The sequence below is a fragment of the Lygodium microphyllum genome, chromosome 29, assembly GCF_053477565.2.
Source record: "Lygodium microphyllum isolate KBCC chromosome 29, Lygodium_microphyllum_v1.1.10, whole genome shotgun sequence".
Taxonomy (NCBI): domain Eukaryota; kingdom Viridiplantae; phylum Streptophyta; class Polypodiopsida; order Schizaeales; family Lygodiaceae; genus Lygodium; species Lygodium microphyllum.
Window position 1 is genome coordinate 45268479 of NC_141163.1, and position 16778 is coordinate 45285256.

Here is a 16778-nt window from a genome sequence, read left to right on the forward strand (position 1 = left end):
AAATGCATATGGAACTTTAGTATGCCATCCATCCTCTCCATTTGGAAAAAGAAGAACATATAACAGTGGCATATATGCCTTGTTTAAGTTAGAAATATAAATCAAATGGCCTTGTTGTGTGCAAACTTGAATTCTACGATGATCAAGTGTATCATCATCACCTTGTCGAGGCATGATTGCAGCAACCTTACTTGCAGTGGGAACTGAATATCGTCTAGAGGTGGATTGATTTTGAAAAATGGACATTCTTATTTCTACTGATGGATTGCGTTGCAAGCTTGCGCCAACTGCTATAAAGGCCTATGCATAAGCATTGTGATCATGCATCATTTGTTGAAGCTCTTGTAGTAAGTTTGGCAAAAGCCTAGGTAAAACCCCCATGTGATTCAATAACTCATGATCAGTGCCATAAATATAAAGTTGTGCAAACTTTGGTATTTGTTGTTCATCCTCACTTGGCAGTAGGGAACCTATTCGATGATATATTGATCCATGAACTCGAAAAGCATAACCATTTTCATTTTGAGGCAAAAGCTCATCAATTTTTGCACCCATTGAAACAAAAGCCAATGCGCTATTATAAGCATGTATATATTTTTTGAACTCTCTACTTTGTGGATTGGTTTATATGTTTATAATATATTTCGCGCTACATCTTGCTCTACTACCACAACTCGACATAGAGGTTGTGGTGGCTGCTATAGAGGTGGTAAAATTACTTTCCCTTCTCTACAGCAATGCTTTCCAATCGAAGTTGTACGCATTGTTTTAGTTTCACCATGCCACAACTTAGCCATGCAATGGTGACAAACCTTGCAAAGGGTACCAATTGCATGCAAATTTGGTTTTTGGAAGAGCAAAATTGTTACTGATGGATGAATATCCAAATTAGGTGGCATGTCATGGAGAATTGAACAAAATCCACCATTTTGAGGTAGAAATATAGGAGCTTGAATCCTGTACTGGTCATGTACCATCTCAGTACTTGCACTTGCATTATGGATAGCTTCATTCTCTTCTTGAATAATGCGAGGCAATTGAACATCTAAGGACAGTAATGGTGCACCAGACATTTGAGCACTTATATCAATTGTATTTGTTGTAGTGCGATGCAATTGTTGTAATTGCATTCTTGCTCTTGCCTTGTGTCTACGTTCAGCTCTAGTAGCATCAAGCATTTCCCTACAATTTCTTAATCCACCATTTGGATTATTTGTGTTTCCATTTCTTTGTCGACTTGTGCTACGTATCCCCACTCCGAAGGGTAGCAATTCATGGTTATCCAACATCTCAACATCTATATTGTGGATAGTTGCATTGTCTCCTTGACGAATAGGAGGTGGTTGAACTTCCAAAGGCAACAATGGTGCAACTGGCATTTGGACACTTGTAGCTTGGATGCCATTGTATCTATCTCTATTTATGGTAGCATGATGCAGTTGTTGTAATTCTATTCTAACTCTTGCCATGTGCATACGTTTAGCTCTCGTAACATTAAGCATTTGCCTACGCACACTAAAGCCACCATTAGGATTGTATTGTCGAGTTGTGGTAGTAGATCAAGATGTAGCGCGAAATTGATTGGTTTGATATAGCGGATTTGGGATTTGAGCATCCATATATGTTTCCATTTGCATGATGTTGTTCATACATATCTCTTGCATGGTCACGAACATGTAATTCAGTCCTAACTCTTGCAACGTGCCTACGTTTATGTCTAGTAATTTTAAGCATTTCCCTACGTGCACGTAATACACGATCTCTAGGCACAGAATGTGTTGGAAGTACCATTGTTGAGAAAAACTTGAGATAAAAATAAAAATGTACTTTGATATTAGTATTTACAAATGCGAAGTTTTTTGAAACGTTATTATAGTCTATACTATGATAAAGATTATAATTTCACATAGGAAACAATGTAATCTCACATAGGCAAGAATATAAATTGAAATAGCATATTACGTCATTGTCCTGAGGGATACATAAGTCCAAATCACATGAAATTTCTCAAACCCAGCAATAGAATGACATATCTATTGGAGGATTTGTCCAAAAAGTCTTGGAGGAATTAGATATGTTAAGAGAACTATGCATTGGATGATGAACTTGTATGACGATTCACACCAAAGTTCTGGCAGAAGGAGATTGAAGCTCTTTGAAGTTTGATTAAACTCTTCATTTGCTTCTTAACTGTATCCAACCGATGCATGAGCTTTAGGGATACAACACAATTGTTGTGTCATTTGACATGTTTGAGGGTACATGAAACTGACTTCGTCCTTGCCATGCCTTAGATTTTACAGACATTCATCCGTGCGTTGAGAACCCACGAAACAATGTCTGGTACAGGAACATTGTTTCTTGCATCAGATGTTTCAGCACACTCCATATGGTCATCGTTATACAACATATTTTTAAAGAGAGAGAGAGAGAGAGAGAGAGAGAGAGAGAGAGAGAGAACATTTTTTAAAAGCAATTGCATACTTTTATGACCTAGGCGTACTAAAATTTCTTCCTATCTCTTAGGGAAGACTTTAGCAAAGATATACCTCAAGATAAATTTGTTCTAAACACTATTTCAATATAAAATTTGAAGATTATAACATCACAGAAGCAACAATATGATCTTACATATGCAAGAATATAAATTGAAAGAGCATATTATGTCATTATCATGGGGGGATACAAAAGTCCAAATCACATGAAAATTCTGAAACCCAACAATAGAATGACATATCTATCGGAGGATCCGACAAAAAGTTATTGAAATCCTTAGATATGTGACATGCACATCAAGGCAAATGCTCTCAGGTGCAAGCACGCTTGCATTCTTTTGAGCCAGTAATTCACACACTCCATCCTCTATACGATCATTGCTCTTAGCAAGGTCTCGCAGCTTTTCTGCATGGTCTTCCAAAGCACACCGTGGCTAGTGCTTGTGAACCAACTCATAGATTTCTCCTATATAGCACTTTATTTCATCTATCTCGTCTTGCAAAATTATCCCATCAGCCAAGCCTCCTTTATATTTTTTTGCAAGGATTTTTTTAATCCTTTGAAGGCGATCACCAAAGTTTTGACAAAGGAGTTCGAAGCTCTTTGACGTTTGTTTAAACTCTTGATTTGCTTCTCAATTGCATCCAAGCGATGCATGAGATTTAGGGATACGATGGAAGTGTTGTGTCCTTTGACATGTTTGAGGGCACGCCATACTAACTTCCTCCTAGCCATGTCTTTGACTTTACGCACATTCATTTGTGCATTCGGAGTACATAAAACAATGTCTAGTACATGGATATTGTTTCTTGCATGCATCAGATGTTCCAACATGCTCCATACTGCCATGGTTACACAAATTATTAAGAGATCACACACACAGAGAGAGAGAGAGAGAGAGAGAGAGAGAGAGAGATAACATTTTTAAAAAGTAATTGAATACTTTCATGACCTAGGCGCACCAAAGTATTACAATATTTATGCATACATGAGAGAGACACAATGAGACTATGTCGAGAAAATATTTGACACATCTTTTTCTCCACATCAAAGCGTGAATATCCATACACACATGAGGGACATCATAAAAGCATTAAACTATTAAAGTATTCAAGCATTAATTAAAACTTAAATGAACAAAATATTAAGTTTTTTAAGTTTTAATAAACAATCTAATTACTTTATTCATCAACATTAACACATCTTTAACTCTATATTAAACCATGAATATCCACAGGTATTTGAGAAAGACAAAGTGTGTATCGATAAAGAAAAACATTTTACATGCAATAAATTACAATATTTAAATTTCAACTTTGTAACTTTTAGACAACACATAATACACATTAATTAATAGCACACATACACATATCAATACATAACATTAACACAAATATAACAATATTATCACACATCCTCTCCATAACACACTTAACACACATTCATTTTTAAATGCATAATACACATTAATTATTAGCACATATATACATATGAATACATACTATTAACACAAACATAATAATGTTATCACACATTTCCACTAAAACACATACACACATTAATTAATAAAACACTTAAAACACGTAATACACATTAACATTGTAATGACATACATAACACATTAATTAATAACATGCATAAACACATTAAGAAATAATATTAACACACTTTCATATCAAAAGACATGACATGCATACATTAATAACACGCATAATACACATTATTTAATAACACACATTCATTTTTAAATGCATAATACACATTAATTATTAGCACATATACACATATAAATACATACTATTAATACAAACATAATAATATTATCACACATTTATACTAAAACACATACACACATTAATTAATAACACTCTTCAAACACGTGATACACCTTAACAATGTAATGACACATATAACACATTAATTAATAACACGCATAAACACATTAAGAAATAATATTAACACACTTTCATATCAAAAGACATGACATGTATACATTAATAACACGCATAATGCACATTATTTAATAACACACATTCATTTTTAAATGCATAATGCACATTAATTATAAGCACATATATACATATGAATACATACTATTAACACAAACATAATAATGTTATCACATATTATTACTAAAACACATAACACACATTAATTAATAACACACTTAAAACACGTAATACACCTTAACAATGTAATGATACACATAACACATTAATTAATAACACGCATAAACACATTAAGAAATAATATTAACACACTTTCATATCAAAAGACATGACATGCATACATTAAAAAATTAAACATACAAAAAAATAAAATATTTAAATTTTAACTTTTATAACTTTGAGTGAGAGAGAGAGAGAGAGAGAGAGAGAGAGAGAGAGAGAGAGAGAGAGAGAGAGAGAGAGAGAGAGAGAGAGAGAGAGAGAGAGAGAGAGAGATGCCTACATGAATACTTAAATGAGACACATGATCAAAGTGCTACAATTTCAACTTTCTAATTAACTTTAAGAGAGAGAGAGAGAGAGAGAGAGAGAGAGAGAGAGAGAGAGAGAGAGAGAGAGAGAGAGAGAGAGAGATGCCTACATGAATACTTAAATGAGACACATGATCAAAGTGCTACAATTTCAACTTTCTAATTAACTTTATGAGAGAGAGAGAGAGAGAGAGAGAGAGAGAGAGAGAGAGAGAGAGAGAGAGAGAGAGAGAGAGAGAGAGATGCCTACATGAATACTTAAATGAGACACATGATCAAAGTGCTACAATTTCAACTTTCTAATTAACTTTAAGAGAGAGAGAGAGATGCACCTGAGAAGTATTGAGGATGATGAAAGAGTAGAGTTGATGACGAAAGAAAAAGTACAAAAACTGTATGGAAAAATGGAAATGATGTTAGAGAGTAATGTCAAATATATTTAAGTGCATCATAAACATTGGCAATGTAATAATGCACATTAATTATTAACATGCCTACACACATCCCTCTCTCTCATTCTTCACAATAGCATGCACACAATACACACGCACGCACTTGCACACACACACACACACACACACACACACACACACACACACACACACACACACACACACACACACACACATGATATGTGTACATTAATAACTCATCCGTGTCGAATTGTTACATATATATCTATAGACTTCTTCTTGCCAATATGAATAGTATATGAACCTTCTATAGTCTATAGCACGGGGGTATGGTTAGGCTAATGCTGGAGAGGGACCACAGAAAGTTGATCAAAGGAAAATGCAAAAGGAGAACCTTGGAAAGTCTTGCTCTTTAAATAGAGCTGCGCAGCTCGAGGAGGACGGTCGTTGACCGTGGTCGAAAATGCGGAGGTAGGTCGAGGCGGTGATCGAGGTGGGGGCTCGAGGAGGGCAGGTCGAGGCGGTGCGCAGCTTGAGGATGGGCAAGTGTCGATGCCCTTTTCGCGGTGCGGGTGGGTGTTGGACGCGTGGCACCCACCCCTGCGATTCTTTGTGGGGAGGTTGGGGGCTGCCACATGGCACCCTCTGCCACCTCCCCTTAACTAATAGTAGAGATGTAACAATTCGACACGGATGAGTTATTAATGTACACATATCATGTGAGTGAGTGTGTGTGTGTGTGTGTGTGAGTGTGAGTGTATGTGCATGTGTATATGTGAGTGCAAGTGAGTGCGTGTGTGTTGTGTGCATGCTATTGTGAAGAATGAGAGAGGGGGATGTGTGTAGGCATGTTAATAATTAATCTGCATTATTACATTGCCAATGTTTATGATGCACTTAAATATATTTGACGTTACTCTCTAACATCATTTCCATTTTTCCATGCAGTTTTTGTACTTTTGCTTTCGTCATCAACTCTACTCTTTCGTCATCGTCAATACTTCTCAGGTGCATACACACACACACACACACACACACACACACACACACACACACACACACACACACACACAGAGTTAATTAGAAAGTTAAAACGGTAGCACTTTGATCATGTGTCTCATTTAAGTATTCATGTAGGCATCTCTCTCTCTCTCTCTCTCTCTCTCTCTCTCTCTCTCTCTCAAAGTTATAAAAGTTAAAATTTAAATATTTTATTTTTTTGTATGTTTAATTTTTTAATGTATGCATGTCATGTCTTTTGATATGAAAGTGTGTTAATATTATTTCTTAATGTGTTTATGCGTGTTATTAATTAATGTATTATGTGTGTCATTACATTGTTAAGGTGTATTACGTGTTTTAAGTGTGTTATTAATTAATGTGTGTTATGTGTTTTAGTATAAATGTGTGATAACATTATTATGTTTATGTTAATAGTATGTATTCATATGTGTATATGTGCTAATAATTAATGTGTATTATGCATTTAAAAATGAATGTGTGTTATTAAATAATGTGTATTATGCGTGTTATTAATGTATGCATGTCATGTCTTTTGATATGAAAGTGTGTTAATATTATTTCTTAATGTGTTTATGTGTGTTATTAATTAATGTGTTATGTGTGTCATTACATTGTTAAGGTGTGTTACGTGTTTGAAGTGTGTTATTAATTAATGTGTGTATGTGTTTTAGTATAAATGTGTGATAACATTATTATGTTTGTGTTAATAGTATGTATTCATATGTGTATATGTGCTAATAATTAATGTGTATTATGCATTTAAAAATGAATGTGTGTTATTCAATAATGTGTATTATGCATGTTATTAATGTATGCATGTCATGTGTTTTGATATGAAAGTGTGTTAATATTATTTCTTAATGTGTTTATGCGTGTTATTAATTAATGTGTTATGTGTGTCATTACATTGTTAAGGTGTGTTACGTGTTTGAAGTGTGTTATTAATTAATGTGTGTATGTGTTTTAGTATAAATGTGTGATAACATTATTATGTTTGTGTTAATAGTATGTATTCATATGTGTATATGTGCTAATAATTAATGTGTATTATGCATTTAAAAATGAATGTGTGTTATTAAATAATGTGTATTATGCGCGTTATTAATGTATGCATGTCATGTCTTTTGATATGAAAGTGTGTTAATATTATTTCTTAATGTGTTTATGTGTGTTATTAATTAATGTGTTATGTGTGTCATTACATTGTTAAAGTGTATTACGTGTTTTAAGTGTTTTATTAATTAATGTGTGTATGTGTTTTAGTATAAATGTGTGATAACATTATTATGTTTGTGTTAATAGTATGTATTCATATGTATATATGTGCTAATAATTAATGTGTATTATGCATTTAAAAATGAATGTGTGTTAAGTGTATTATGGAGAGGATGTGTGATAATATTGTTATGTTTGTGTTAATGCTATGTATTGATATGTGTATGTGTGCTATTAATTAATGTGTATTATGTGTTGTCTAAAAGTTACAAAGTTGAAATTTAAATATTGTAATTTATTGCATGTAAAATGTTTTTCTTTATCGATACACACTTTGTCTTTCTCAAATACCTGTGGATATTCATGGTTTAATATAGAGTTAAAGATGTGTTAATGTTGATGAATAAAGTGATTATATTGTTTATTAAAACTTAAAAAACTTAATATTTTTTTCATTAAAGTTTTAATTAATGCTTGAAAACTTTAATAGTTTAATGCTTTTATGATGTCTCTCATGTGTGTATGGATATTCATGCTTTGATGTGGAGAAAAAGATGTGTCAAATATTTTCTCGACATAGTCTCATTGTGTCTCTCTCATGTATGCATAAATATTGTAATAATTTGGTGCGCATAGGTCATGAAAGTATTTAATTACTTTTTAAAGATATATATTCTCTCTCTCTCTCTCTCTCTCTCTCTCTCTCTCTCTCTCTCTCTGATCTCGCGTAGGCAAATGCTTAATGTTACGAGAGCTAAACGTATGCACATTAAAGAGTTAGAACAGAATTACAACAACTGCATCATGCTACCATAGATAGAGAGATACAATGGCATCCAAGCTACAAGTGTCCAAATGCCAATTGCACCATTGTTGCTATTGGAAGTTCAACCACCTCCTATTCGTCAAGGAGACAATGCAACTATCCACAATATAGATGTTGAGATGTTGGATAACCATGAATGGCTACCCTTCGGAGTGGGGGTACGTAGCACAAGTTGACAAAGAAATGGAAACACAAATAATCCAGATGGTGGATTAAGAAATTGTAGGTAAATGCTTGATGCTACTAGAGCTGAATGTAGACACAGGGCAAGAGCAAGAACGCAATTACAACAATTGCATCGCACTACAACAAATACAATTGATATAAGTGCTCAAATGCCTGGTGCACCATTACTGTCCTTAGATGTTCAATTGCTTGGCATTATTCAAGAAGAGAATGAAGCTATCCATAATGCAGGTGCAAGTACTGAGATGGTACATGACTAGTAGAGGATTCAAGCTCCTATATTTCTACCTCAAAATGGTGGATTTTGTTCAATTCTCCATGACATGCCACCTAATTTGGATATTCATCCATCAATAACAATTTTGCTCTTTCAAAAACCAAATTTTGCATGCAAGTGGTACCCTTTGCAAGGTTTGTCACCATTGCATGGCTAAGTTGTGGCACGGTGAAACTAAAACAATGCCTACAACTTCGATTGGAAAGCATTGCTGTAGAGAAGGGAAAGTAATTTTACCACCTCTACAGTAGCCACCACAACCTCTATGTAATTTGCTTGATGGCACACATCCACAAAGTAGAGAGTTCAGAAAAAATATACGTGCTTATAATAGCGCATTGGCTTTTGTTTCAATGGGTGCAAAAATTGATGAGCTTTTGCCTCAAAATGGAAATGGTTATACTTTTCGAGTTCATGGATCAATATATCACCGAATAGGTTCCCTATTGCCAAGTGAGGATGGACAACAAATACCAAAGTTTGCACAACTTTATATTTATGACACTGATCATGAGTTATTGAATCGCATGGGGGTTTTACCTAGGCTTTTGCCAGACTTACTACAAGAGCTTCAACAAATGATGCATGATCACAATGCTTAGGCATAGGCCTTTATAGCAGTTGGTGCAACCTTGCAACGCAATCCATCAGTAGAAATAAGAATGTCCATTTTTCAAAATCGATCCACCTCTAGACGATATTCAGTTCCCACTGCAAGTGAGGTTGCTGCGATCATGCTTGGACAAGGTGATGATGATACACTTGATCATCGTAGCATTCAAGTTGGCACACGACAAGGCCATTTGATTTATATTTCTAACTTACACAAGGCATATATGCCACTATTATATGTTCTTCTTTTTCCAAATGGAGAGGATGGATGGCATACTAAAGTTCCATATGCACTTATGGATGCTCATATTAATGCCAATAATCTTGCAAATAAAGATTGTATCACGCAAATTCAGTATTACGCTTTTCGACTTCAGATTCGGGATGATACTAATGCATGTCTTTTGCGTGGTGGTCACTTGATACAATAATACATTGTCGATGCTCATTGTAGCATTAAACAATGTAGATTGACTTGGTGGCGTCGTAATCAAGTAACATTGCGAGTTGAAATGTATAGGGGATTGGTTGATATGGTCAATGGTTCATATGCAGTTGATACTAATATTGTTGGGATTGGTGTGGGCAGGAGAATAGTATTGCCATCTAGCTTTACAAGTGGACCAAGTTTCATGTACCAATTATATCAAGATGCTATGGCAATTGTGCGTAGTGAAGGCAAACCTGATTTGTTTATCACCATGACATGCAATCCTAAGTGGTCTGAAATTACAAATGCTTTGTTGCCTGGTCAAACTGCACATGATCGACCAGATTTAATTGCTAGAGTTTTTCATTTGAAACATAAGGACATGATGCAGTCGATAGTGAAAAAGGAGTTGTTTGGTAAAGTTGCCCATCATAGAATTCTAGAAGAGAGGCTTTCCTCATTCACATATGCTCTTGATATTAGAACCACGCTTTAAGTCACTAGAAGCACGTCATTATGATAGAGTAGTGTGCGCTGAGCTACCTGATAAGGAAAGGTTTTCGGATTTGTATCGAATTATTACTAAATGTAACATACATGGTCAGTGTGGTGAGTTTAATCCAAAAAGTGCTTGCATGGTGGACAGAAAGTGTATAAAGGATTATCCAAAAAAGTTTATACATACAACTACAGTTGATAAAACGAGTTATCCTTTATACAGACATTGAGAGGAGGGAAGGACTCATAATGCTAATGGTAACCTCTTGGATAACCAATGGATAGTGCCTTACAATCCTTATTTGAGTTCCAAGTATAGTGCTCACATAAATGTTGAGGTTTGCTCGACAATTGCAGTTGTCAAATATTTGTATAAATATGTATATAAGGGCCATCATCGAGCAACCATTCGGTCTATAAGTACGCGTGGTTCTAGATCCAATGATATTGACACAAAAAATATTGATGCACAAAATATTGATGAGATTGAGAGGTACTTAGATACACGATATATTTCAGATTTTGAAGCATGTTGGCGAATATTTGAATTCAAACTTCATGATGAGAAACCCGATATTCAACGATTGCAAATATATTTACCTGGAGAGAATATTGTTTCCTTTCGTGACTTTGATAACATTTGTGATGTGGTGCAAAATGAAAATGCTCAAAAAACAACTCTCACAGAATGGTTTACATGCAATCGTTTGCACCTTGACGCTAACACAGTTCTCTATCAAGACTTTCGAATGTTTTGGGTTTGGAATGCACACAAAAAAATGTGGACAAAGAGAAAGCAAGGAAACACATGTGGTCGAATATACTTTGTTTCACCTACGTGTAGAGAAAAATACTATTTGCACCTACTACTCACTGTATGCAAGGGGTGCACATCCTTTGAGGCATTGCGTATGGTTGATAATGTGGTATATTCAACTTTTAAGGAGGCTTGCATTGCAAAAGGAATGTTGGAACAGATGATGAATGGCAAATGTGTTTGCGTGAAGCTGCATTGATGCAAACCGGTGCTCAATTAAGAAATTTGTTTGCATCCATCTTGGTATTTTGTTTGCTTGCCCGACCTGGGGCTCTATGGGAAGAGTTCTTAGTTCTGCTGCCACAGAGGATATAAAACATCGACTCTCCTTGCAAAATAGGCAAAATGTTGATATGCAAGATGAGGCCAATAATTATGTGTTGATGCATATTCAAAAACTTTTAGATCAACATGGACACAATTTGGTAGAGTATCATGGATTGCCTGAGGTGACAATGCAAGAGTACACAAATCCTTTGATCCTTGATGAACAACTATATGATAAGGTAGAACAAGAGAATACCTTCTTAACAATGCAAGCTATGTTGAATGATGGACAAAGAAATTGTTTTATGGAAATAACGAATGCTATTGATAGTGGTTTGGGTAAACCATTCTTTTTAGATGGCTCAGGCGGTTCTGGAAAAACATTCCTATAGAAATGTTTGCTTGCAAAGCTTTGCAGTCAAGGTCGCATTACCATAGCTACAACATCCTCTGGTATTGCTACATTGATTTTGCCACATGGTCGTACTGCCCATTCAAAGTTCAAAATTCCATTGCAAGCAGATAATAATTCTACATGCAATATACCTGTTCAAAGTCACCTTGCAGCACAGTTAAAAGAGGCAAGTCTTATTTTGTGGGATGAAGCTCCTACGTTGCATCATAATACCTTTGAGGCACTAGACAGAACTTTAAAGGATATGATGCAGTGTGATATGCCATTTGGTGGTAAAGTTATTCTACTAGGTGGAGATTTTAGGCAAATATTACCTGTTGTACCAAAGGGTACCCGTGAGGATATTATCGGTGTTGCTATATGTTGTTCCAATTTATGGAAATATTTCAATGTTTTGAAACTTACACAGAATATGCAGGTCGCATCAGATCAGGATCAGTTTGTTGCATGGCTGCAAGACATTGGAGATGGAAAAGATTTGACACATACTAATAATATATTGCAAATTCCACCTGCATTGTTGTTAAAGGGAGGATCTATGCAAGACTTGATTAATTTTGTCTATCGTGAAATGAATTGTGTAATTGATTACAAAACGTTCTTTAGTGGACATGCCATTCTTACACCTCGAAACAATGATGTGGAAATGATAAACAATCATGCATTGCAATTGATGCCGGGAGAGGTTAAACAATACTACAATGCTGATTCTGTGGATAGAACTGAGGAGAACTCATTCCTCTATTCTGTGGAATATCTAAATTCCCTTAACCTCGATGGAGGTATTCCTCCTCATTACTTGCTGCTCAAAGTAAATGCTCTAATAATATTGCTCAGGAACTTGAATCATTCTAAAGGTTTATGCAATGGTACTAGGCTGGTATGCAAGGCTTTCAATAACAAGGTCATTGATGCAGAGATAATTACAGGGACCAATATTGGTGACAAAATTTTTATCTCGAGGATAACTTTCATCCCAACTATATTGGAACTTCCTTTCTCAATGAAACGCTTGCAATTCCTAGTCCGTTTGGCATTTGCAATGACAATCAACAAATCTCAAGGCCCAACGTTATCATGTTTGGGGATATATCTAAAAACCCCAGTCTTTACTCATGGTCAACTCTATGTTGCTTTCTCAAGAGTAAAGTCTCCGAACAGATTGAAAGTCTTGATTGATGAGAAAGAGGACATGGTAAATGGTACCATCAATATTGTATATAAAGAAGTTTTATAGAAAGTATTGTAACCTCTATTTTTTCAAAAGTGTAATCTTTGTTCTCTCATATTATATTTGCATAATATTTTTATTTCAATACTGTTAACGATATTTTGAGACGGCTGCAAAAAGCGCAAGTGCTGGATACTATTTTTTGGTGGATTACTATTTTGTGGAGCTTCATTGTATTACTTTGGGCACTTGTGTATTACTTTTTACTCATGGACATCATCAGACTATCATGGTTGTATTATTTTGTGAGAGCCGGGCTCACTCTCGTGCACATTGTATTTATCACCCGTAGTTGTATTTGTCGCACCCGCATGTGTTGCATGGGTTGCGCAAATGTAATTGTGATTAGAATAGTGTAGGCTTGGACTATTTAGGCTAAGGTTCAAGCATGTTTCAAGGATTGACCGGCCTAAAGCCCACTATGTGGGTAGGATGCCCAAAGAGGGTGCAAACCCTAATTCATAGTTGTGGAAACCCTAAATGCAAAAGGGGCGCAAACCCTAACCCTAACCCTAAACGCAAAAGGGGCGCAAACCCTAAACCTAACCCTAATTCTATGTCTATATAAGTGTGGGAGGTCTCAGTTGTATTGAGCCCCTTTGGCACATTCATGCTGCAGAAGCTCAGTTAGTGCAACCATTCAATCTTTCTATTCTATCATCTTGCTTCCATTGTGTTGAGAGTGACTGAGAGGGAGAGAGTGAGAGGTCTGTTGAGCGAGGGACTGAGGGAAGGTGAAGCTCTTCGTCATCTTCTTGATTTTCTCGTTGTCTCTACTAGCTCTTCGACTCGTTAGTGTGCTTGGTGGTGGATGCGAAGGAGCGACGGCATCGGATCGTGTTGATTGTGGTCGTGGAAATATCTTCGAGCCTTTGAAAGGTAAGTTAGGTGAGTTCACTACAACTTGAGCTAGTCTTGTGTTCTTGCTTCCCTGGGTTGGAGAGGAGAATGCTTGGTTAGTTAGAGCGGAGCGTGAGAGACAAGGTGAGAGATTGTCGCCAACGTGAGTTGCAGCTTATGAAAGAATAGAAGTCCGTCCAAAGTCCCAACTGTTGGTGCATTTGCCTCAACATTTTGGTTCCGTTGTCGGGAGATATGATGGTGCAACCGCCGAGGTTCTCACACTCCCACCGTGTGGCGGAATAGGAGGCTTGTGCATGGGCGTGGATAGGATCGATGTGGTTCCGATTGTCCGCGTTTGTGGCTAGCTTCCGAAACCCATGCGGCTAGGTTAGGAAGGGCCAAATCGGAAGGAACCGGTTTGTTGGATTGAGATTGGAATAGGGTAGAATAGAAGAAAACACAAACCATAAACTCAAAAACACAAAAACACAAGAAAACACAAAACTCAAAACTCAAAACTCAAAGCGCTCTTCTTGTTGTTGGACATCTTGTGTGGGAACGTTGGGAGATGAGGGTTCATCGTTCTTGCTTTTGTCATTGGTTACATACATGTTTATGGTTGAGATCTAACCAAATATACTGCTTGCCTTTGTACTCGTCTTCTAAAGTTTCTTGGCTTGTGAGGTAGAGGAAGGAGAAAGCAAAGAAGGCCAAGAAGAAGTAGATAGAAGATGGTTGGGAAGAAGAAGAGATAGATGAAAAAAAGAGTGAAATAGAGAAAAAGGAAGGGCAAGAGGTAGTGAGGAAGAGAGCTAGAAGAAGAAGAGTAAGAAGAAGAGAAGAAGAATACAAGAAGAAGAAGAAGAAGAAGAAGAAGAAGAAGAAGAAGATGCAAGGATTGAGATAGAAGAATGATAGAAGAAGAAGAAGAATAAGAGGAGGATAGAAAAACAAGAGAAGAAGAAAGTAAGAAGGAGTGAGGAAGAAGAATAAGAGAAGTGGAAGAAAGAGGGGAAGAAGGTGAATAAGAAGAATAAGAAGAAGGGGATAGAAGAAGATAAGAGTACGAAGAAGAGGAAGCGTAGGAGAATATGAGAAGTTGAGGAAGAAGACTAGGAGAGAAGGGAAGTGGAAGCAGGGGTTTGCACAATCTTACAACTCGCACCACCTCATTTGCACTAGGTCATACTCATTCGCACCACCTAGGTCATACTCATTCGCGCCACCTCATTCGCACCACCTAGCTCACACTCATTCGCACCACCTCATTCTAGGTCATACTCATTCGCTAGGTCATTCGCACCACCTCATTCACATTCGCACCACCTCATTCGCACCACCTAGGTCACACTCATTCACACCACCTCATTCGCATTCGCACCACCTCATTCGCACCACCTAGGTCACACTCATTCGCACCACCTAGGTCATACTCATTCCCACCACCTCATTCGCACCACCTAGGTCATACTCATTCGCACCACCTCATTCGCACCCACCTAGCACCTTATTCACTCGCACCACCTCTTATCACTCACTAGTACCACCCCAACCCTAATCCCTCACAAACCCTAATTATCACTTGCACCAATCACCCCTCACTCATACTCCTCTCTCACTAATCCCCCACTTACTTCTCCACACTCATCTCTCACTCATCCCTATCACTCATCCTCTCTTAACTCTCACTGACATTCCCACTCATAGTCTCTTAACCTATGCCTTAAGATTCACTCCTACTTGTTTTACTCACATTCTAAATTTGAACCTCTTGCTTTAAGTATTGGTATCAAGTGCCGTCCTTACTTGCCATATTGTCATCATGACCTGGTTGTGATACTTAGCGGAATTGCTTGTCCCCATGCACATTGTATTTGAAAGGAAGAAAGCTTGATTTCATACTTCGTGTGTTTTTCTTTAAAAATGGAAACGATGAAGAGAATGTGTGTATTTGACCAATATTGAGAGAACCCTTTAGGTACTTTTCACTCCCACTCAACAACTCAACAAAACAACCAATTCGGACGTTCTGAAACATTTGAACCATCATTCACTGAGGACCATTGCTAAGACCTAGGTTAACCTCTCATTGATTTAGTTGTATGCGCTTGCAAAACGGCAAGGTGATCCTCTCTCCTCCTAGGGAGCGGAGCCCTAGCCCCGAGACTCTTACTGTCCCAACAACCTTCACAATGGATGAAGCAACATTTTTAGACTCTCTTCCACCAGATGTCCGAGAGTCCTTGGATAGCTACCAAATAGCTGCACGCTTTGATCGTGCTCGACTCTCCCCAGCAGACCTTGAGGAAAAACTCATGATCCTCAAAGACCAAGAAACTAGTACTTTTAGCAAGATCCTCGAACACACCATGGACACAAAGCAAGAAATTTTGAACATGAAAACCGAACTGGATGGGATCAAGCACATGTTGCTGAATGCTGGAACATCAGGATCATCCACTAATACTTTAACGGACCTCGTCCAACGCAGGCTCTTTGATCATGCCGACTTGCTCACTGTGGGAGCTCACATGGCTCAAACACTGCTTACTGGGATGGGTAATACACCTGCCCAACAAGACCGAGCCAAAATTCCCCTAGTGGCCAAGCAAATTGATAAGTATCGTGCTGGCGACGACCCATACAGCTTCATAGAGCAATTTGAGCAAGTTTGCAAGGCCAATAACCTTATAGGCAATGCCAAGCAAGCTCAAGACTTTGGGCTTTGCATGGGCGAGAAGGGTCGTACT

The 16778-nt window shown here is 37.0% G+C and overlaps 1 protein-coding gene across 1 annotated transcript; it reads left to right on the forward strand.

Annotated features, from left to right (window-relative positions):
- Positions 1 to 9268: 9268 nt before the first annotated feature.
- LOC148010572 (uncharacterized) lies at positions 9269 to 13191 on the forward strand. Its single transcript, XM_087671552.1, has 3 exons — positions 9269 to 9498; positions 9610 to 9798; positions 11958 to 13191. The coding sequence occupies exons 1-3, from the start codon at positions 9269 to 9271 to the stop codon at positions 13189 to 13191; spliced, it is 1653 nt and encodes a 550-aa protein (XP_087527678.1).
- The last annotated feature ends 3587 nt before the right edge of the window (positions 13192 to 16778 follow it).